This window comes from Electrona antarctica (genome assembly GCF_951216825.1).
Source record: "Electrona antarctica genome assembly, chromosome: 16".
In the NCBI taxonomy this organism is placed as follows: Eukaryota; Metazoa; Chordata; class Actinopteri; order Myctophiformes; family Myctophidae; genus Electrona; species Electrona antarctica.
The window spans coordinates 35,647,012-35,669,382 of NC_136797.1; the positions used below are offsets into that span (position 1 = coordinate 35,647,012).

At 43.2% G+C, this 22,371-nt stretch overlaps 1 protein-coding gene across 3 annotated transcripts in view; it reads right to left on the reverse strand.

Annotated features, from left to right (window-relative positions):
• Positions 1 to 22,371, reverse strand: part of wdr7 (WD repeat domain 7) — a 145,847-nt gene that overhangs the window by 14,027 nt on the left and 109,449 nt on the right. For all 3 annotated transcript variants that reach the window (XM_079524621.1, XM_079524622.1, XM_079524620.1), the window contains 4 exons: positions 3,649 to 3,766; positions 2,863 to 3,012; positions 1,646 to 1,728; positions 1,202 to 1,301 (listed from right to left, as the gene is read on the reverse strand). In XM_079524621.1, coding sequence (XP_079380747.1) covers positions 1,202 to 1,301; positions 1,646 to 1,728; positions 2,863 to 3,012; positions 3,649 to 3,766 — 451 coding nt within the window. The remainder of the gene's footprint in view (positions 1 to 1,201; positions 1,302 to 1,645; positions 1,729 to 2,862; positions 3,013 to 3,648; positions 3,767 to 22,371) is intronic.

Genomic DNA, 22,371 nt, shown 5'->3' on the forward strand with positions numbered 1-22,371 from the left:
GGGAGCTGTAGTTCCAGACTCTATATAGCAGTGGTTTTACTCTGCTGGTGGGAGCTGTAGTTCCAGACTATATAGCAGTGGTTTTTACTCTGCTGGTGGGAGCTGTAGTTCCAGACTCTATATAGCAGTGGTTTTTACTCTGCTGGTGGGAGCTGTAGTTCCAGACTCTATATAGCAGTGGTTTTACTCTGCTGGTGGGAGCTGTAGTTCCAGACTCTATATAGCAGTGGTTTTACTCTGCTGGTGGGAGCTGTAGTTCCAGACTCTATATAGCAGTGGTTTTACTCTGCTGGTGGGAGCTGTAGTTCCAGACTCTATATAGCAGTGGTTTTTACTCTGCTGGTGGGAGCTGTAGTTCCAGACTCTATATAGCAGTGGTTTTTACTCTTCTGGTGGGAGCTGTAGTTCCAGACTCTATATAGCAGTGGTTTTACTCTGCTGGTGGGAGCTGTAGTTCCAGACTCTATATAGCAGTGGTTTTACTCTGCTGGTGGGAGCTGTAGTTCCAGACTCTATATAGCAGTGGTTTTTACTCTGCTGGTGGGAGCTGTAGTTCCAGACTCTATATAGCAGTGGTTTTTACTCTGCTGGTGGGAGCTGTAGTTCCAGACTCTATATAGCAGTGGTTTTTACTCTGCTGGTGGGAGCTGTAGTTCCAGACTCTATATAGCAGTGGTTTTTACTCTGCTGGTGGGAGCTGTAGTTCCAGACTCTATATAGCAGTGGTTTTTACTCTGCTGGTGGGAGCTGTAGTTCCAGACTCTATATAGCAGTGGTTTTTCAACCCTTTTCATATAAAGGCCCATTATTTATCCGGCATTTGAGCCACGGACCACCATGAGATTTAGCCTCTCAGACGCAAAACTAAAATAATATTTATATTGTTGGATAAGATTTTGTCCACAGTTCCATACTGTATTTGATATGGCACCATAGGAAAGATAACAGGCAAACGTTGAACATAACAATTCTTCTACATTCTCTAATTGTGTAGACTTCTTGTAAATTAAGTAATGCAGCTGTTTAACAATAATGTAACTCTTGAGAGCGTAAAATGAAACCAAATGGGACCCGAATGGGTCCATTTGGTTTAATTTTACACTCCTGAGTGTTACCGTTATATAGCACTGTGAGATTGTGCAATGGTTGTCTGGCCATGGGAGAGCCTCTGATCCAATGAACACGGCGTGGTCTCATTTACCTGACACTTCCCCGTTCGAACGTCGTAGAGGGCGACAGAACCCTGGCGAGCCCCGACGGCGATGCGGTGACTGCGGTCGCAGTAGCCCACCATGTAGAACCTGGAAACAACACACGCACGCACGCACACACACACACACACACACACACACACACAGACCTCTTTCAGTCACAGACCCTGAGGATATGTATCTGTCAAATGAGGGCTGACCTCTGACACCAACATGACCTTGAGAGGTCAACTATTATCAACCCCCTCTCCCCTTCATCCTAATTGACCTTTTAAGGAAATGAGGGGCCTTGTTAACACGCGCACACGCGCACACACACACACACACACACACACACACACACACACACACACACACACACACACACACACACACACACACACACACACACACACACACACACACACACACGCACCCCAACTACTACTACTCACTTGCAGATTGCAGGGAAGCACTCCTGTAGTCCCTTCTTCTTCACCAGTGAACCCTCAATACAGTACATAATGATATCCATCACCTGGAGAGGAGAGGAGAAGAGTAGAGAGGAGAGTAGAGGAAATGGGGAGAGGAGTAGAGAGTAGAGGAGAGAAGAAGAGTAGAGAGGAGAGTAGAGGAAATGGGGAGAGGAGTAGAGAGTAGAGGAGAGGAGGAGAGAAGAAGAGTAGAGAGTAGAGGAGAGGAGGAGAGGAGTAGAGAGTAGAGGAGAGGAGGAGAGAAGAAGAGTAGAGAGGAGGGGAGGAGTAGAGAGGAGAGGAGCAGAAGAGATGGGGAGATGAGTAGAGAGGAGGAGGAGAACCGTAGAGTGAGTGTGGAAATATAGTGGCCCTCTGGAGTGAGTGTGGAAATATAGTGGCCCTCTGGAGTGAGTGTGGAAATATAGTGGCCCTCTGGAGTGAGTGTGGAAATATAGTGGCCCTCTGGAGTGAGTGTGGAAATATAGTGGCCCTCTGGAGTGAGTGTGGAAATATAGTGGCCCTCTGGAGTGAGTGTGGAAATATAGTGGCCCTCTGGAGTGAGTGTGGAAATATAGTGGCCCTCTGGAGTGAGTGTGGAAATATAGTGGCCCTCTGGAGTGAGTGTGGAAATATAGTGTCCCTCTGGAGTGAGTGTGGAAATATAGTGGCCCTCTGGAGTGAGTGTGGAAATATAGTGTCCCTCTGGAGTGAGTGTGGAAATATAGTGGCCCTCTGGAGTGAGTGTGGAAATATAGTGGCCCTCTGGAGTGAGTGTGGAAATATAGTGGCCCTCTGGAGTGAGTGTGGAAATATAGTGTCCCTCTGGAGTGAGTGTGGAAATATAGTGTCCCTCTGGAGTGAGTGTGGAAATATAGTGGCCCTCTGGAGTGAGTGTGGAAATATAGTGGCCCTCTGGAGTGAGTGTGGAAATATAGTGTCCCTCTCTCCATCATCAAACTTGCCCACCCCTGTTCTGGATCTACCATCTGTTTCTCTCACCTCCACTAGCAGGTCTAAAAGGTCTCACCTCCACTAGCAGGTCTACCACAGGTCTTACCTCCACTAGCAGGTCTACCACAGGTCTCACCTCCACTAGCAGGTCTCACCTCCACTAGCAGGTCTACCACAGGTCTCACCTCCACTAGCAGGTCTACCACAGGTCTCACCTCCACTAGCAGGTCTACCACAGGTCTCACCTCTACTAGCAGGTCTACCACGTCTCCAGGCATCTTCTCGATGAGGATGTCGATGACGCGCAGGATCTCCGTCTTGGCTCTGGCCAGCGTGGTGGTGTGGACGTTCTGCTGCGACTGGGAGTTGGCCTGGGCAGCGTTGTACCGGTGGACCTGAAGCACGCACAGTGCACGCACACGCATGTGCACACGCACACGCACACACACACACACACACACACACACACACACACACACACACACACACACACACACACACTCATTTACTGGTGGACCTGCAAGCACACAGTGTCCCTATATTCTTATACTTTTCACTTTTAAAGCCCTGCATAGAGAGGCTCCCATGCACTTTACAGATATACTGTACTAGAGCCCTACCAGTCGGAGTGCAGCCTCAGATCCTCAGTTAAGGCTGTTGGTCCGCTGGCCGTGCCTACGACACGCCTCGCTACTCGCTACTCCAGCCCCTGGGCTTTGGAACGCCCTCCATCAGGATCTGAGGCCGGCACGGTCGGTGCTTTCTTTCAAATCTCTTATGAAAACACAGCTGTATGTTGAGTGTTTTTCTTCTATCTGCCTTTAATTGGCACGTCTACTGCTGTATATTGTTTTTTGCTGTTGGTGTGTCTTTTTATTGCTTGGCCGTCAAAGCACTTTGTAACGTTGTTTAGAAAAGCGTTATACAAATGAATTCATTATTATCGTTTCTGGGGCAAAAATGCAAAACACAACGCAATGCGACACGTTGTGAGAATCTATTCTCTCTCTCTCTCTGTAACCAGCACTCACCTCTCTGGCGATGGTAGTGATGAACGCAGGCGGCCGCGCCGTGGCGATTAGAGAGAGGGCGTGGCGAGCTGAACGGGCGGAATCTGCTGGGGGGCTGAGGGGCAGGCCCATAGTAACACTACAGAGGAACACACACACACACACACACACACACACACACACACACACACACACACACACACACACACACACACACACACACACACACACACACACACACACACACACACACACACACACACACACACACACACACACACACACACACACACACACACACACAATAAGCAATCTTTACATTGAAACTATACAAGCTGTAGGATGCCAGGTCTACAAATTAATCTGGCATCTGTCTCCATGACACACGATCTAAACTACATTTTAATCTGCAAGCCTGCGATGTCTTCGAGGCTAGGGCAAATGCTACGCCAAGAGCTACGGGCTACGGTGGAGTCTGAAGAGGTGAGTTTTCACAGATTACGGTGGTAGATTGGGGAGTCTTCAGTTCTAACTACAATGGGGAGTTCGTTCCACAGTTTGGGAGCCAGAGTTGGGAGAAGAGTCTAGGGGATGTGTAGAGCCTTGTCCCGGGTGTTTTAGGAAGGTTCTTCTGACAACTTCAGTCAGCGAGAGGGGCCATACCTTGGGATGCTTTGTGGGCCTTCATCAGTGTCTTGTACTCTGTGTGGGCGGTAACCGGGAGCCAATGGAGGGAGCGAAGAAGGGGGGAGACATGTGACAATTTTGGCTGGTTGAAGACCAAGAGTGCTGCAGCATTCTGGATCACTCATACACAAAGTAACAAATAGAACCAAATGGACCCGCAAGGAATCGGAAACGTTACAATCCTAAAAGGATTGCAATTCCAAGTGTGCGTTAGGAGTTGCATACAGAACAAGAGAGGGTGTTGTTTTTCTCTCAACACAAAAAGAAAAGTTGTCTTTATATACAGAACTGTTGAAATTGAAGTTGATGTTCTCATGTCTGTGAAAAATGAAATAAATTACAAGAAGTATTTATACCAGCGAGATGGCGTCTTACGTTAATTTACCCTAAACAAACAATACAGTCCATAGACTTGGCTGGCACGAATTACATCATAATTTACCCTAATCAAACATTAAAACCATATAGACTTGGCTTGGACATGAAATGTATAATTAGGCTCTAAAACAAACATTAAAAGTCCATAGACTTGGCTGGCCTATGACGCAATTTCAGAAAGTCATGCATTGGAGGGGCTAGCGCCCCTCAAAAATCACACTTGTGTGAAGTGAGGGGAGCCTCACTCCTTTAAACAAACATCGTACTCTAATCCTGATGGCAGGGTCACTTTCATTCATTGCAGATTTACTGCCATTACAGTATATACTGAAATGTATTTATATTGACCACATGACGTCACATGACAATTACTGCTATAAACAAAGTCCATAGACTTGGCTACCACTCTCTCCATGTTTGTTAGGGACCAGGCCAAGAAACCCGGCAAGGTTTTCTTCATATTCTTCATTATTATCTCTGCCAGGTGAGGATCTCCATATATATATATATATGAACCCGACCAACCTGTGGGGGGCGCTAATTGCAGAGATTGCCCTCCCCTGCTGTCTTCCCACCCGCAATCAATCACAGCTAACGGTGTTCATTGGATAAATACGTAAAATACAACCACACTGTGACTCTCCAAAGATAAGCACAACATCCCATTGATGTGGGATTCACACAGAAATGGGTGAGAGAGAGAGAGAGAGAGAGCGAGAGAGAGAGAGAGAGAGAGTTAAGAATAGTGAAGAGATTAGCGGACAGCTTATAATGTCAGACCAGGTCAATAAGAGTCGTTCATTAAGCTACAACACACACACACACACACACACACACACACACACACACACACACACACACACACACACACACACACACACACACACACACACACACACACACACACACACACACACACACACACACACACACACACACACACACACACACACACACAGATTAGTGTGTGTGCATGTGTGTCCGTGTGTGCAAGTGTAAGTGTGTGTGTGTGAGAGAGACAGAGAAAGGGGGCATTTATATTTAGTACTTCCCATTAGGCCCTCATGAAACTACTTCTCCCCAAATCCAAAAGGGGGCTGTCGAATAAGCGATAAATAATCAATAGAGCCGTCTTCCATACAGAACCGATTTACTTTCTAATTAACCTGAAAATGTTTTCCCAAACACTCTTACGCACGCACACACGTCTGTAAGACACCAGCTGTATTAACACTTATGTTGCCCGCTATTAATGCATTAATTATTGTAGCCTCTGTCGTGTAATCCAGGACTTCACACACGCACACACACACAGCCACACACACATACACACATACACACACACACATACACACATACATTGCAGACGTGCGTGTACGCAGACACTAATGTCTTAGGCCAGTATAAATTGGACCGACGGGGACAAACTGGACCTTCTTTTCCCGCTGATCCTGCGGCTGTAACTGATCCTGACTTCTCCTTACCCTTTCCCCATTCCCTCTCCCAAAACCCCATTCTTTCCCTTTTTGTCCTTTGACCATGTCAATTCTATATTATAATAAAGGTACCAATGTTAAACCTTGCTGGACTGTCTGACTTGCATCATTCTATCCCAACGGAAGCATCCTGGCATCATTGACCATATACGACATTTGGCGACCACGAAGGGTGTGCAAAGCCGACCTAACCAGACCTTCATAAACTACAGTCTCTGCTACAGCAAGGTGAGATGAGAATTATTTATTTGTAGTTCACACACGTTGCTGTAGTATGCTGGGTTTGGGGGTCGCACCGGGGGAAGCTGCACATAAAGAACAGACGTGCATGGTCTGGTGGGATGCGACCGTTGGGGGGAATGGGCTGTTTGAACAGCCATGCAATGCCAAGCAAACGTCACATTAACCACCTGTAATCCTTATACAGTTGTATCATACCCCCCATGCCCCCTTTATGTATTTTTTTTGTTTTGTTTTATTTTGTTTATTTTTCGTTGCGGACGCAACGTGTTGTGAGCTTGTCGATCAGCTATTTTCAGCACGTGGAAATATGCAGGCTGTGAGAACTGAGACCCTTCACAGTGAAAGCATGCAGCTTTCACAAGTTGAACCATAATAAAGACAAGGAAAAGGATTAAGAATTAGGTGGCATTTCACATTGCATATGAGATATTTTTTTCTCTCCAAAATGTATTAAAAAAAAATATATATATATATATATATATATATATATATATATATGTATAATAAGGAATTAATTTGGATAATGGTAATGGAGATATTGTAAAAGTTGTCACTTTATTAATCCCCCAAGTTTTTTTTTTTTTCAATAAAGTCTGAAATAAATGAACTTTCCCAACACTGTATGTGTAATGTATGTAGGTATTTATATGTATATATATATGTATATATATGTATATATATATATATGTGTATGTTTGCGCACGCATGCATGCACATATGTATGTGTGTATATAGATAGGCCTATACACCGTATATCTAGGTATGCCCTGAGATTTTTAGGCTATGAAAAGTGTGCCCTGGGAACAGAAAAAAGGTTGGGAAACACTGGTCTAAGGAGTACGCTGAGGCTGTTGCATTACAGTCAAAGTGTGTCCACACTTTCACGTTGTGAGCTGTGAGTTGACGCACCGGTCGCTCCCTTTGGAGGGCGGAACACGCAGTCCGCGCGTTGGACTCGCGTTCCGCTGATGCGAGTACACGCTTTGGTGTGCTCACACCTTGATGTGGCTGGTCGTTATTTAATGTTAAGCGTTGCTAGCCGTTGACAGCTGGCGTTGCGAACTTGCGATAGAACTATCATTATTTGGAAAACGGTGCCGAGACATCCATTGTTAAAGCATCGATTGTATACCTTGGTTTCTGGTCGATTGGGCGCTGGCCGGAATTAAACTTTGCGTGGTTTCTAGCGCCGGTGAAGTACTTTGAAAATGATAATAACACAACATAGGCTAGTAATCAACAACACGGCTGGTGGCTGTGTTGCACCACACGTCGATGTGACGCAGACACACGGGACTCTGTATTCAACTAGTGTATTTCAGGCTTATGCCATTTTGTTGCATTGATTGCCACCTTCACTTGAAACTAACGCTAACTGTTGTTATTAACCGCAAGTGGTGTGGGTGCTTAGGGACAGTTTTGAATGGTTTCCTACATTTTGACCTGTCACTAATCGGTGGATGTTGCCGGCACATTTTAATCTGTCGCTAATCAATGTATGTTTTTAATCTTGTCACTGCTCAGTGGATGGTTGAGGGCAGTTTTGCGTTGTTTTACACATTTTGACCTGACACTAATCAGTGCTGTTGTTTATATTTCTGAATGATTTGTGCTGGCTTTGTGCATGGTTTGGCGTTTCTTTTGGGCGGTGCAGTCACTTCCAGTGGGCTGTATCATGTTCCACACACGGTGGTAGGGATTTTAATGTCCTTTGTGGGTGCATTGCTCTATATATGGGTAAGTTCCCTTACTGGCCCCTTTGATGTACTTGTGATCTGACACCTATACAGACTGTGAATTGTTCACTTTATTGCCCACTTGTGTTCTGGAAACTTTGTTTCTTCAGATCAGAAGGCAAATATTATGATTTAATTGGGGATACATCGGTCGCCTAATTATGTCAAGTTAAAGAACGTCAATCGCTTTAGCTGCCATTAAATTCTTGTCGTTTATGGTGTTATTTATTCTGGGTTCTGGGACCGTTGTATTCTCCAGTACGTACAGGCAAAGAATATGATTGAATTAGGTACACGTCTATCGCCTGTTTTGGTCAGTTAAAGAACGTCAATTGCTTTAACGCCCCTTAAGTTGAACTTTAATACTGACATGTTGTTGATCCATGAGAAAATACGGCAAAATGTTAAGATTTCTTTGGGTACACGTCAATAGCCTGATCGAATCAGGCCGGAGTACACGTCAATAGCTCCGGTCGAATCTAAAAGTGTTGGTATTAAAAGTTACGGGATCCTGCCAGATAATCTTTCGCGTGCCTGATCAGCCCGGGGGAAGGCAGGCGGGGAGCGGGGTCAGATATACTCTGGGAGTGGGTCCCTCGTAGGAACGGGGTAGGAAATACTCTCAGGGTGAGTCCCTCGTTATCTTGAAAAAAGTTCCAGTTATAATGTGTTGAGACACTTGGTTAAGTGTATAGCTATACCGGTATTGATTGCGTTCGGAATGAATCGCGCAGTCAAGTGTATGTACGAGCGCTCAGTGTGACGTCTAAGTTTATTGCGTGTAAGCACTCATAGTTTGAAATAAGGTGGTGGGGTAACCGAAGAGGTCACCCGGAATGATTAAATAATTTTAGCTTTATTGAAACAATTGATGTGGCTGTAGTCAGTCGGACGAGAGTGCTCCTCTCACTACGCGTCAGTGGTAATTCGTCTTGGAATTAATGGAGCTAATTATTCTTTTCTCGTGGAAAATTTAGTTTGCAATAATGGCATAATGATGGTTCCGTGGTTCTATGTTGTTTGTTTGTCTGTCTGTTGCGTACGTTGGGTAGGCTGTCTGTGTTTTACTGTCAGCTGAGGAGAGAGTGTGAGAGAGTGGTGTGATTTACACTTTTCACCTTGGCATTTAGTTTTGGTGTGTTGGAATTATAAGATACTCTATTATAGATATTTTTCTGTGTCACATGTGGAGTTAAAGTAATCTTTGATGAAATAGTAGCCTAGATAGTTAAATCTATTAACTACATTATATGAATTTTATATACTGTGGGGCTAAAGTAATCTTGATGAAAGAGTAACTAAAAAAATACCTCATGTGATCGGTTGAGTATCTGGATTAGGTGTTTTGTCTGTGAGTGGCACCGAGGTGTGTGCCCGAGGAGGATGATGATGTATTGGTTGGACAATGAGTTAACTAATTGTCTAACATTAGACGGATTCAAGGTGTGATATTGGATTAATAATAGCACGCTTGATGCTACTATTATTGGGGATTTTTGTATAAATAGTGGGTGGAAGTTTGCTCTCTATCTTCTGCCTGCTCTCCCCTGCCTGTGTCATGCGGGTGGGGGGGAAGGGGCGCACAAGCCAGGGGTTTGTTTATTTTGGAGGGAGGGTATTTTTACTCGAGTGCTGACTGATAATTACTCAAGTACTCTCATCTCTCATTCCTGTGTGTGGAGGGGCAAAGGGGCCCACGCCGGCTCACATTGCTTCTGCTGTGAGCGAAGGCCATGCTATTTTGTGTTTAGGTTGAAAATTAGGTCAATGACTGTAAAACATGGTCATGTTTTAGGGGGGAGGTAATGAGAAGAAAATAATATGGACTTTGGGCACCAATTTGCAGGGGATATGAATAAAAGTATTTTTACTGGAATAGTCGAGGATAAATTTCATAAGTCTACACTTGTGCTGATTAATAGATATGCACCACATTTAGTGGTCTGGTTCATATGAGGCACACTTCGTGCTGAATGGATGGTTTGATATTACGTTTTGAACTGTCAGATGAGGAGTGTTAATGATAGGTAATAATTGATTGGTGATAACATTGGCCATTTGGATAACATTTGGTTGATAAATTACATTGTGGATAATTAGCTCTATGCTGTGATTTGACACATTGAAATACCTTGTTAGGTTCATTGCATTTAGTGCAGATGTGTGTTCAATGCAATTCCTTGTTGAGGTTTCTCGGTGCCATACACTGCGAATTACACTTGATTGATTAGTGTATAGTATATTTTAGTTGTGTTGGGTCATCTCGGAGGGCCTGCACATTACGTTGTGCATGTCCAAACACAGCTTGACTGAATGCAGATAATTCAGATACACAGTAACATACGGTCCACAGTTTTGTAGCAGAAAGGACCTTCGTCCAACCACAGTAGGGATCTTTAGGATTTAGATATACTTAAGGCAATAAGTGGATATAATACTGGGCCACATACCGTAAGAAGGGCACCTAAACTTAATACATTCACAAATGAAGAGAAACAAATGTAGTTTGAAATGTGCAGCCTTGTTTTAGGCTGCAACCACTTAAGTGAGTTGTACATGATAAGGTGCGAGTCCCATATGGACATCTTAAAACAAAGTTATAAGACATTAAGAGGCTTAATATGACAGTTTGTGGTGTTCTGATGCACCTGCATAAGCTATAATAGGAAGTAACATTTAAGAGATGATTCTTTTTCTAATATCAAAGGTAGAGCAATTAATAGAATAATAGAGCAATGGGCTCTATATAGTTATATATATGTGATTTGGAGTTGAAGCCAAACTCCACCAGAACTGTGTAATCCGAGAGGGTTTGCACCCCCCCCCCCCCCCCCTACCTCTCTCTCTCTGTCCCTTGTAGCCCAATCGCCCCCACCCTTTCTTACCTCTCTCTCTCTCTCTCTCTCTCTCTCTCTCTCTCTCTCTCTCTCTCTCTCTCTCTCTCTCTCTCTCTCTCTCTCTCTCTCTCTCTCTCTCTCTCTCTCTCTCTCTCTCTCTCTCTCTCTCTCTCTCTCTCTCTCTCTCTCTCTCTCTCTCTCTCTCTCGGCATGAGGAGTCGTGCGTTTACATTGCCAAAACAGAAGCGGAACAAGACAATTAAAACGGAACAATGTATTTACAAATAAATATTGGATATAACTAGGAATTAAATAAAGGTGTAAACAGAGCTGGGTTGTATTGGCACTTTGGGTAATACTATCTTGTGAAACTACAAAAGCATTTTCTGCCAGAGATAGTTGTACAATATACATACGTTAGCTTTATATTTTTGATCATTTTTAGTGGTCACCCAAATTAACTGTGATTATTTAAGACAGATAATTAATGGCATGCATTTCCATCAAATACAATGTCCAATAGGCATACATTGGTTGGGGTTTGAATGACAACATTTAGGTTGTCTACCTGTCAATGTATTGATTGGATATCACTTCACAGTGATATTCTCTCACTACAGCTTGTTTATTATAGGCCTCTATCGGTAGGTCTGTAAGCAGTTTTGGCCATAACAGTGGAGGTGTGGTGTGTTGTATGGCCGGTTTCGACGTCTTAGTGGCTCATTTGGAGGCCTTGTAGCATATTGATTTGGGTTTGTGTGTGAGGGCCTCTACCCCTAAAAAACCCAGGTATTAACTGGGCGTCTTTATCTTTTATTTTTGTCTATTCTTTCATTACAGCCGGAGAGGTGATCTTCCGGATGCGAATACAGAATACTACAAAGCTAGGAATAATCTGACGTTTACTTCTTCCACGTCCCGTTTAAGGAAGATCCAGGTTGAAAGGAAAAGTATTTATCATTCGCTCTGGATTAAGAGCGTCTGCTAAATGCCGAAATTGTAATTGTATCATCATTTGGTAGGGCTCTGCAGGAGCCAACCTTTCTCTGTCCTGATCATTCTGATCACGACGCCTAAACGCTTTAAACTTTTATCTCTGTATTAATTGGGGTGGTCATTAAGTGAATCAATGACGAGAGAGGCTGGTGGGATAAAATAGACCTTTTAAGTACCCTTACTTAATAAGAGTGCACGGCAGCCTGGCTGCAGACTTGCAGAGCAGCAAACCAAGGTCATAGGCCAACGCTGCTTTGTTATAGCAAGGGATAGGATAAACAGAACACACAGTCTTGCAGCATCAGATTGGTTCTACACTTTTACAATTTAAATTTAACTTTACTTGCATAGTACCTACCTAAGACATTGTCTAGGGGGGTGCTATTTTTGGGGTTTACATAATTGGTACTCATTTGAACCTTGTGCTTTCAAATCATTCAATGCCCTTATAATTGAATTTGGGGTTTAGGTGAGGCTCTAATGTTTCTTGACATAATATTAGTAGAGCATATGTTGGAACCCTCTCAAATAAACTGTTTGGTCCTGAGTCAGCTTTTAGTCAAACAATATGAACTTTCTCACACAGTATAATATACACCTACACATATAATCGGGCATACATACAGTATAAAGTAAAGTAGGTAAGTGGTTAATAAGGGTGTTATAACACTCATCAATACTCATTGTGCCATGATTGCATACACATACTCACACAGGGCAGGACGTTAAAAATAGGATGTCAATATATTTAGTTCTTGTCCATGAACATTCACAGTGCCTCCGCTATTCTGGTGTCCGGGTGTATTGTGCGAGATGGCACATTACACAACAATAATAACAACTGCACAATTAAGGCAAGGACTAGTGATCCATTGGGAATAGACAGTTGTTCGAAGTCTGTGCATGACATTTTAAGATTGGGAAATACATACAAAAGGTATGAACTACTGCATACTATTATCGGGATATTGGACATCGAGACCTTGGGGGTACACCTGTTTAGTAGGCTATGTTTCAGCCGTGTAATTCAGGGACTGAACCGTCAATCACAGTTGGTTGTGTCCCAACCTATCATGTGTGAGTGAATGTGAGAATGAGTGTGTCTTTGGTAACTCTATGCCACGGACTCAGACTGAGTCGCTGTTGTGTGGAGATTTTATGAGTTGTGGTTTAGAGGGTTAAGAGATTAATGTTAATCAGATTGTTTTTGTGTTCTTTTTCTATTCTTTTTCTTTTGAGCGAACATGGACCACGGGGAGTTTCCAGTGAGGATGCCACCTCCCTGGAGACAAATGCCTGAGGCCTTCCCCCAGACCCGCAGTCCAATGCCAAAGACCCAGACACTGCGGCCTGAATTCAGCTGGGAGGACTGCGAACAGAGGGCAGAACCATTGCAGAGGATCCGAGAGATCTGGATGGACTGTCAGGATAAAGATCTGTTCGGCCCAAGCAATTTGAAACTTAATAGACCAAATAGGAATATTTCGAAATTGATTAGTTGAATGTGTGTTTGTGTAGGCATGGGACCAAATCATTGAAATAGGCAAAGCGGTTTAGACATATGTCTACCGAAACGTTTTTTATTTTTGTGGTGAACATGGGTAGGCACACCAAGATCTGGTGTCGGAAGGAATTAATGACTAATTTGCCTGGCCATCGAAACCTGAAGACTAGGGAGGAGACGTAGCGATAGGAAGTTTGGGGTAGGCAGAACAGCCATGGGGTTCAATGACAAGGTGGCATGCCTAATTGAATGGTATGGGTGGAAAGTGTATGTTTACGAGCCTGTATGAGTGGAGAGAACAGAGTGAATGTGTATGTCTGGTGAGTGAATCTATAGGTCTAGCAGTACGAACCATGCCTTTGAAGACTATACTGTAACTAGTGTATTGAACAAAAGCAATTCTTGAGAGTGACTCTTGTAGAGTTACAAGGGGGGAACACATTGGGAGAGTGACAGCTAGGACCGGTCAAAGGTTGCTGGTGGAGGTCACATTTTAAGTGAATCATAACTGCATAATGGACATACAGTCGAATGTGCGACGTTTGAGTTTCATACGGAGAGATGGTTATACAATCTGTCGTCAGTAAGGGGATTGACATGTAATATTAAATATTAAGATAAATTTGAGATCTGGTGGGCTACTGAATAATGTGATATAGGGTGACGTCACGCGTATTTAATACTCGGAGACGTTGATTACGGTATACTGACACACAATGGGATAAGTGAAACTATTTCATCTAAAGTGATGGGTCTATATTATGTGAAATGTGTTTGGATATAGTGAGCTTTAGATATACGAATGGATAGTCATGAAAAATAGACATTCGGTGGGCACCTTTAGGGGGTGGACTAACGAAAAGAAAATAAGGTGATATTGGTGTTGATGGAACATAATACAAACCTTTCCGAGTGGAATGATTTAGCTGATTAATTGACCATGACAGTAATGGGCAGATACTAGGGGAACCATTATGGGGCTAAAAATATGCATGGAGTATCGTTATTTGTTTTATTTTGTTTTTCTTTATTCACATGATGGATTTATACTAATTGGACAATTTTTGAATGATGCAGACATCCTGAGGTTCTTATCTGGGATAATAGACTTTGACAGGTTTTTCTACAAGTCTTTATCTAGTAGTAAAATAAGAAAAGAAACGGAAACAAAAGAGGGAAGGAACAGGAAAATAATGAATAAATTGGGAATTGAACTACCAATATATAAGTAGGCTGGAGAAATGGCATTTTGAGTCTGATGTCTTACGCGGCCGCAAGGAGCAGCGTGTTGGAGAGGGTGGCTTATGTTGGTGTGGTCTAGAACAATTACCGGCCTTGGTCAGTGTACCTGTGAGTTTGTGAGGACGTGGAGGCGGAGGCTGACATGCCTTCCTAGACACGCGGGTCTGCACAGACTAGCTGGTAGCTAATACATTGTTGAGGGGGACTCATGGAGTCTAAGTTGGCCCCCACCTCGAGGTGGAGTTTCAGCCATGGTATCCGAACTCAAGGTTGAGCGTTAGGGTTAGAGCTGACAGAGTTATCTGCCCCTCAGCATTGGACCACCACACTACCCGTAGGATCAATGACAATGACATTGTTGTTTTGGCATCGGTGAATGGCATTTTAATGCCACCTTTTAGAGTCAAGTTTTTATTTTTATTTTGTACGTCAGTGAGCTGGTAGTTTCATGCCTTATCAAGTACCTTATTTGGATTGGTTTGGTTTATCATTCCCTGTTGTGGAAACAATTGACCTCCTGGACATAACAGTTTTAGCGGTTTTCAGGTTAGCGAATCTCGACATCACGTAGCCTATTGGTGATGTGAATGGATTTTCAATGTAGTGGGTCCCGGGATTCGGGGATGGTTTTTTGGGTGAGTCCTAGGGACTTTTGTGAGTCCCAATTCGACGACGTTAGGAGTCGTACTTTGTCATTTTTGTAAGTTGCAGCATTTAGCTCCCGTTTCATTTATATGGTTACAATGGTTGTATTCAGGTGGAAGACTGGAGAAGACATGATTATTATGGACGTGATATCCCACTATACTGTTCCTTTATAGCAGCACCAGTACACACATTATGGTACAGTTGGATCTGTTCTACAGCAAAGGTAGCCTACAGCCTTTTGTTAAAGCACGTTATCAGGGCGGTGGCCTTGAAGATGACATCTGAGAGTTCTCTTGGGCTGGACAATGACAATACGATTCGGGGTAGGGACTAGGGAGGGGTAACGCTGCCTCCTCGTCCCTGCTGCCCCCTTGCCTGGTTACTGCAACATACATGCTCTCACACACGTAGATGTACACGTAGGAACATTGCTCTATCTTCTCTATCATGTGCATACACCTGTACACATTTCTGTCTGTCCTTTCTCTCTTCTTTGTGTACACAGGTAAGGTAAGCCAGCCTACTGGTGAAGTCATTGCGCGGTTTTTTTTTTTTGTTTTTGGTTTTTGTTTTTTTCTGGTTAGGTGTTTCGTTCTTCTAGGCGATTCCTCTTTGCGTTTTCTTTAAATTTTTAAGGTTGTGGTAGTTCAGTGCGTTATGTTGTCGCCAATGTGCATGCATTATTATTGTTGTTTTTCTGACGGTTATCAGTTTATATAGGCCTGTGGGCTGCAATGTATTTTGTTGTTTTATGATAGCCGGTAGACTAAGTTGTGCCTTTTGATTTTGAACCTGGGGAGGTGGGGAAACTCTATGCTAAGGATACATGGGTTACATATTGTGGGTGGGTTGATCTTTGACTTGATCACTTTGCTATGGCTAGTTGGGTGGGGTCGCTTGTCGACTAGTGGGGAGTTATGTTTTCATTGTGTGCTTTGCTGTGTCTTTTTGTTGTTTGTTTTTTTTTCTACTGTTTTTTGCTCGTTGGGTTTTGTTTTGTTTTGTTTATTTTTATTTTTATGGGTGGTTGTGGTTGTGTCCCTGGTCTGTCGGGTTCGGTGGTTTGTTTCGGTGGTTTGTTTGTTTTTGATTGGCTTTCGCCATCAATCCCAGGGGGGAATGTCGTGTAATCCAGGACTTCACACACGCACACACACACAGCCACACACACATACACACATACACACACACACATACACACATACATTGCAGACGTGCGTGTACGCAGACACTAATGTCTTAGGCCAGTATAAATTGGACCGACGGGGACAAACTGGACCTTCTTTTCCCGCTGATCCTGCGGCTGTAACTGATCCTGACTTCTCCTTACCCTTTCCCCATTCCCTCTCCCAAAACCCCATTCTTTCCCTTTTTGTCCTTTGACCATGTCAATTCTATATTATAATAAAGGTACCAATGTTAAACCTTGCTGGACTGTCTGACTTGCATCATTCTATCCCAACGGAAGCATCCTGGCATCATTGACCATATACGACACCTCTGCCGTGCCTTCTGTTCTGAGCGGATTAATTTGAGGCAAAAATTACCCCAGGTCTGTGAACCAAAACTGAAAGCCACCAACGTTGAATGTATCGGATCGCATATCATATTCATCCGAAAGGCATTCATTGCTCAAGTATTTACGTCACCATCAACAGCCAATTAGGGACCACCGGGGACAGGCATACTATGTATACATACGCTGCCGACCACAGTACTTGCGCAAGTAATAACTGGGTGGGGCATGCATTTCCAACTTGCATCGTTCCAAGTAGGAACGTTAGTTATGGGCTGTGGATAAAGCTTGTTTTACTTATAAACGCAATCTTCTTACACAGAGGCCAATGGAGGCAGACTTTTTCAGTTCCGTTTTTTTATCGATCGCCTAGCAACCACGAGGCATACTGTACATACGAAGCGCACAAGTGCAATCCATCATAAACCACTGATAAGACCGCATGACGTAACTGTACGTCATAGGCGCTTAACTGTATGATTAGACTTGGCGTAAATTTACGTCAACCGCGGTATGTGTTTAGTACTGTACTTAACACATAAACATATTTCAAAATATAGGCACTAGAGTGCCGGCAGATATGTCAGATTTTACTCTGAAAAGCCCCGCCTTCCGTTCCCCCCAAAACCGGGAGGCAAAATCTTCCATTCTTACCTAGCGCTGGTCACGCTAAAGTCTCTCTAGAGATTATATTCCAAACGAGAGGCATGCTGAAGTCAGAAATGAAGACAGAACATTGCCCATCTGGTCAAAACCATGGAGAGTTCCCTAGATTAGGAGATACGAGCCATTCTTTTAGAGCCGCAAACAAGGAAGTGAAGGGCAGTGCGCATGCGCCAATCAACAAGGAGTACATTGCAGAAGCAGAAGGTGAGGCCAACCCCCAAAAAATAAAAAATAAAAATATATATTCTTTTATATCAATAAAAGACCAAAGGACGCCTAGGCAGACAGACAGACAGACAGGCAGGCAGGCAGACCTTTGGTGGAGATTAAACAAATCACACTCGCGTGAAGTGAGGGGTGCTCTTATCAACATACATCATCACATTCTGTACTCAGCCAATCAAATCATCACTATGGGGTATACACAGAAACACAAAGCTGGGCATAGGAGGAGCTAGCGCCCGTCAAAAACATCTACATTCTCCTCTGCTCACACAAGGACTCCATCTAATCCTGTTAGCGACATGTGTGTGTACAGTACACGCAGGAACAAAGGTGCACGTGCATGCACACACACGCACACACGCACACGCGCACACACACACACACACACACACACACATACACACACACACAACGGCAGACATATATATACTCATTGTACCAGGCTTCCTAGCTAGAGTTTCAACTTTAATATGATTGGCTAGTTATATTGCAGCAGAGATGGAAATGAGCGTGCGCACACACGCACATGCACGCACGCACGCACACACACACACACACACGTACACACACACACACACAATGAATATGAACCATGCAGTACTAGACACATTAGAGAGCTCATTAATGTGAGTGCAGGACATTATAGTGATAGTCTGGGATCTGTGTGCGTGTGTGTGTGTGCGCACACGCACACGTGCATGTGCATTCCTATGTGATCTAGAAATATAAGTGTGTACAGTACATGTGTTTATGACTTTGTAGACGCTCTTTGTAGAGCGACTAAACATGAGGTAATACTGTACATCAAATGCATAGAAATAGTCATCTTGGATCACAGGTAAACCAAGCTAACCTATCATCAGTCTTAAACATAAATATATATACACACACACACATAAAATAAAACGTACAACCATAGGTCTACAAATGACCTGACGTCTGTCTACATAACATGCTCTAAATCATTTTGCATAAGCCAGCAAGGTCATCAAGACTAGGGCAAGTGCTACGGCAAGTGCTACTGGCTAAGGTGGAGTCTTCAGATTACGGCAGAAGATTGGGAGTTAGTCTGCAGTTCTAATTGCAATGGGGAGTCCGGAACGTGGCCAGCATTGTCGCCCTGCAGGTGTGTTAGCTGATCTGAGTGAGCGGGAGGGATTGTAGGGTTGGATCGGGGGCCATACCTTTGGTCGCTTTGTAGGCCAACATCAGTGTCATGGCTGTAATTGAGAGCCAATGGAGGGAGCGGAGAAGGGGGGAGACATGTGAATTGTTTTGGCTGGTTGAAGACCTGGCGAGCTGCGGCATTCTGGATCATTTGGAGGGGCTTAAGTGCACATGCCGGGAGGCCAGTACGGAGCGATTTACAGTAATCAAGTTTTGATATGACTGAGGTCTGGATAAGTGGCTGGGCTGACTCCTGGGTGAGAGAGGTCTGACGCTGAGTGTAAACCTACAGGATGGTGTGACCGCCGCAATGCGTGCCTTGAATGAGAGTCCAGGACAACACCAAGGTTCTAGGTTCTCTATACAGTATGTGGATTCATTTGTCTATATGTGTACAGTATATGTGTGTATATAATTATGAATGTGTGTGTATATATTGTGTATTAACCCATTAAGACCTGAGGACCCGATTCTTCTAAATCCTAACAGTTTTCTTTAAGAAATATGTTGCTATGTCAGTGGTGCTCAAACGTTTTCATGTCAAAATGATATGTATTTGGCCACGGATCATCTCAAAATAATTTGTTCCAGGGACCCCTAGAAGCAAAGATCTTGGTAACCCTTCATTTTACGGTACGGTAATTACCAGGTAACTACCAGGTAATTACCTGGTAATAATAGGTAAGTACCTGGTATTACCTGGTAACAACCAGGTAGTAGTTATAAGTATTTACCCATTAATTACCTGGTAATTACATGGTAACTTCCAGATACATTACTCAGTAATTACTATGTAATTACCAAGTATTACCCAGTATGTATAACTATTTACTGTATAATCTCCTGGTAATTATATGGAATTTACCATGGTAAATGACACACTGGTAGCCAGGTAATTACCAAGTATGTTCCTGACAATTACCAGGTATTTATACATTTTTACTATGTAATTACCAGCTAACTACCCGGTATTTATAAGTATTTACTCTGCAACCAGGCACGATACCCATGTAGGTACTATAGGTATGTAGGTACTATAGGTATACCAAGTATTTTCAACAACTACCAGGTATTTACTCTGCTACCAGGCAAGTTACCCAGTAGGTACTAGGTCATTACCAAGTATTTTCCTGACAACTACCAGGTAATAACATGGTAACTGTATTCACTGTGTTTATGGGTACTACCCATGAAACACGTGGGTAGTAGCCTACCAGGAAATTACCAGTTGTTACTAGGTCATTTCCTGACAACTACCATGTAATTACCTGATAGGTACCCAGTAAGGAAGGAGGAACTGTGCTGTAAAAGGAAGCGTGCTCTATTGCCATGATATTACCATGTACCTACCTGGCAATTGTAGATTATAATCACATAATTTGTCACCGGGTGGTGGTGTAATAATAACGTGCTATCCAGACAGACTTATGGACACGTGTTGGAGCGGAGAGGATGCCCACCAACGACACTGATCATTTTGTGTTAGTCGTTATCACTCCCTGATATAATTACACACCCATGGGTAAACACAAGATTATTGGGTAATAATCTACTAAATACTGTGTAAATACCTGGTAATTTTACAATTATGGGGAAAGAACATGGTAATGCCATGGAAACAATCCACGCTTCCTTTCACAGTACAGTTCCACCTTTCTTACACGGTAACTTGCAAGGATTTACCTGTTAACGTTTTGGAAATGTATGTGGTGAAAATGTCTAATTACTGTGTAAATACCTGGTAATTGCCAGGTAACATGTTCAAAACATCCTGATGGTCAATTGTGGATGTTTAGAATCTACAATTACAGTGAAAGTACAGGGTAATATTATGGAAACAAACCACGCTTCCTTTCACAGTACAGTTCCACCTTTCTTACACGGTAACTTGCAAGGTTTTACCTGTTAATTTACACAGTAAATACCTGGTAATTAACAGTTATTGCCAGTTCAAAATGTCAAAGTTCAAAGTTGAAAATACACCCTGATGGGAAATGGGGAGGATTATAATCTACAATTACCAGGTAGGTACATGGTAATATCATGGAAATAGAGCACACACAGTTCCTCCTTTCTTATTGGATACAATCAGGTAATTACATGGTAGTTGTCAGGAAATTACCTAGTAACAACTGGTAATTTCCTGGTAGGCTACCCATGCGTTTACATGGGTAGTACCCAAACTGAATTTTGAACTGGCAATAACTGTTAATTACCAAGTATTTCCTGACAACTACCATGTAATTACCTGATAGGTATCCAGTAAGAAAGGATTGAACTGTACTGTGAAAGGAAGTGTGCTCTATTTCCATGATATTACCATGTACCTACCTGGTAATTGTAGATTATAATCCTCCCCATTACCCATCAGGGTGTATTTTCAACTTTGAACTTTGAATTTTGAACTGGCAATAACTGTTAATTACCAGGTATTTACTGTGTAAATTAACAGGTAAAACCTTGCAAGTTACCGTGTAAGAAAGGTGGAACTGTACTGTGAAAGGAAGCGTGGTTTGTTTCCATAATATTACCCTGTACTTTCACTGTAATTGTAGATTCTAAACATCCACAATTGACCATCAGGATGTTTTGAACATGTTACCTGGCAATTACCAGGTATTTACACAGTAATTAGACATTTTCACCACATACATTTCCAAAACGTTAACAGGTAAAACCTTGCAAGTTACCGTGTAAGAAAGGTGGAACTGTACTGTGAAAGGAAGCGTGGTTTGTTTCCATGGCATTACCATGTTCTTTCCCCATAATTGTAAAATTACCAGGTATTTACCCAGTATTTAGTATTACCTATAATAATCTGGTGTTTACCCATGGGTGTGTAAAATTATATCAGGGAGTGATAATGATAACGACTAACACAAAATGATCAGTGTCGTTGGTGGGCATCCTCTCCGCTCCAACACGTGTCTGGATAGCACACTGTACACACTGCATCTGTATATTAGCTGTGAGGACAGGGCTCCAGCGTGCGACCTATTAGGTCGCTTATGCGACTTAATTTATTAAGGGTGATACTTAAAATTGAATGAGGTCGCACAGGTGCGACTTGCTGGAAGGATGAGTGGAGGAAAAAAAAACATCCCGCAGTGCTTGCCCGTTCCATTGATTGAAAACATTGGACGTTCGCCTGACGCCCAGTGTTCAAAGAACGATCGTTCACGAAAACCCACAAATAAGCCCTTCAGACTTGGATGGTCAGAGCGGCGCGATTACATACAAAGTCAATTCAAAGACGAGAATTGCGCAAACGGGCGCGGCGCAACCTGCCGCGGTACAAACTGGACGAACCGTGGCGAATATATATTCAGGTCTGAACGCAGCTTATCCGACACAAATTAACTAATCTTTCTCAGCTGTACAATTTCACTGGAGCGTGCAGCGC